The 1,757-nt window shown below is 41.5% G+C and overlaps 1 protein-coding gene across 1 annotated transcript in view; it reads right to left on the reverse strand.

Annotated features, from left to right (window-relative positions):
• Positions 1–1,757, reverse strand: part of LOC119586615 (NUAK family SNF1-like kinase 1) — an 18,566-nt gene that overhangs the window by 1,711 nt on the left and 15,098 nt on the right. The window contains exons 4-8 of the mRNA XM_037935362.1: positions 1,553–1,704; positions 1,358–1,423; positions 1,085–1,204; positions 762–894; positions 242–477 (exon numbers count right to left, since the gene is read on the reverse strand). Coding sequence (XP_037791290.1) covers positions 242–477; positions 762–894; positions 1,085–1,204; positions 1,358–1,423; positions 1,553–1,704 — 707 coding nt within the window. The remainder of the gene's footprint in view (positions 1–241; positions 478–761; positions 895–1,084; positions 1,205–1,357; positions 1,424–1,552; positions 1,705–1,757) is intronic.

Below are 1,757 nucleotides of genomic sequence, written 5' to 3' on the forward strand. Positions count from 1 at the left end.
TTTTATATCTTCTCTTTCTCTTAAAACCTAGACAAAATACGAAAAAAGACATTAAACTTCCTGTAACTTTTTCATATTTATCAGGACTAAAATCTGAAACCCGACTTTCAAAACCAACCACTCCTCTTGGCCATTATCAATGAAACCGTTAGAAGCAATACAGAGTGCCTGAGTCCTCATTCTCCAGCAGAAAAGTTAGCCGCAGGGGAGTGAAGGACCAAAACCGGCCACCACCACTCACTCTGGCACTGTCTTCTTCCTCGGGCTGGATCAGCATGTGTTCTGAGTTGATGTGCTTGGGGGCCAGGGACAGCAGCAGGTCCAGGCGCACGGGGGTCTGGTTGGCAAGGGCTTCAGCAACGTCAAGGCACGACTCGAGGTAACCTTCGTTGACCCACCAGTGGCTGCAGATGTCCTCTATGCTTGCTCGTTTGCTGGCAGAGACTGTGAGCATGCTTCTGATGAGGTCGGACGCGCCTGTGGAAAGGAGGAGGGGGGCCTCTAGAACTGGAAGGATATTGCAAATTTCTCTTCCCAAAGGTACTTGATGGAGATTTAAAAGAGTGCAAAGGAAGTCTGAGTTATCACCATTGCTTATTCTACACATTCCATATGATCCTGACAGTATTAGCAATTCATCTTGTCATCTAAAAGTTGCAAGTTTCCTCATAGGTGATCTTTCTCCTTACACAAATAACATTATGTAAAAAATAAGACAATATTACTATTTCACTGAGTTATACAGCAAGCACAAAACTTACTTGAAGGTTTCTTTGGCTCATAATAATCTCCTTGTGTGATCTGTTTTACCAGACGTTTGAAGTTGGAGCCATCGAAGGGCATCGCACCATAAACTAATGTATACAGTAAAACTCCCAGTGACCAGCAATCAACCTGTTAAAAATGAATAAGTATTACCAACAGCATACACGTATTATATCATATACGAAATCATAAAAATCAAGTCGAATAGTTTTCTAACTCAATATACTGGTGTAGTTCTTCAGCATAGCATATCCATTTCCACAATAAAAGATTTATACTGAGCAATACTGTTCTCAGTGTCAGATAGCAAATCACTCACTTCAGGACCAGTATACGGGATGCCCTTTACGATCTCTGGCGAGGCATACAGCGGCGAGCCACAAAATGTATCCAATCGATGCTTCTCATCAAAGACGTTTGATAGACCAAAGTCAGCAATCTGGAACGAATAAGATTTAATTGAATTACAAACTATACTGCACGATAGTTTGGATATACTGCATATACAGAAAAAAAGTTAGTTTACAGAAATGCTATTTTCAGTGTCAAGATTACATGCAACCAAGTTCTGGCGAAAATAAATCGTCCTCACCTTCGCATTCCCGTCAAGATCGAGTAGAATATTTTCCAACTTGAGATCACGATGGCAAATTTTATGCTGTGAAAAAAAAAAACACCGTTAGAACAGATATGCAGTCAATTGTCCTAAGAAAAAAAAACTACAACACAAAATACTAAAATGAAATTGAATTTGCAATAATCCACAGCAGAAACCTCATCCCCCAACCTTATGGCAATAGTACGTGGCTGATGCGACGTGGCGGAAGACCCTTCGCGCCTCGTCCTCTGACAGGACCTTCCGCTCGCTCAGGTAGTCGTAAAGTTCTCCTCCCGCCGCATATTCCATCACCAGCACCATCTTCTCGCGGTTTTCAAACACTGGGGATTGATCAATTGATGACAAACAATGAAGAAAATTTAGAGTATTAGTA

Source organism: Penaeus monodon, chromosome 21 (assembly GCF_015228065.2).
Source record: "Penaeus monodon isolate SGIC_2016 chromosome 21, NSTDA_Pmon_1, whole genome shotgun sequence".
Taxonomy (NCBI): Eukaryota; Metazoa; Arthropoda; class Malacostraca; order Decapoda; family Penaeidae; genus Penaeus; species Penaeus monodon.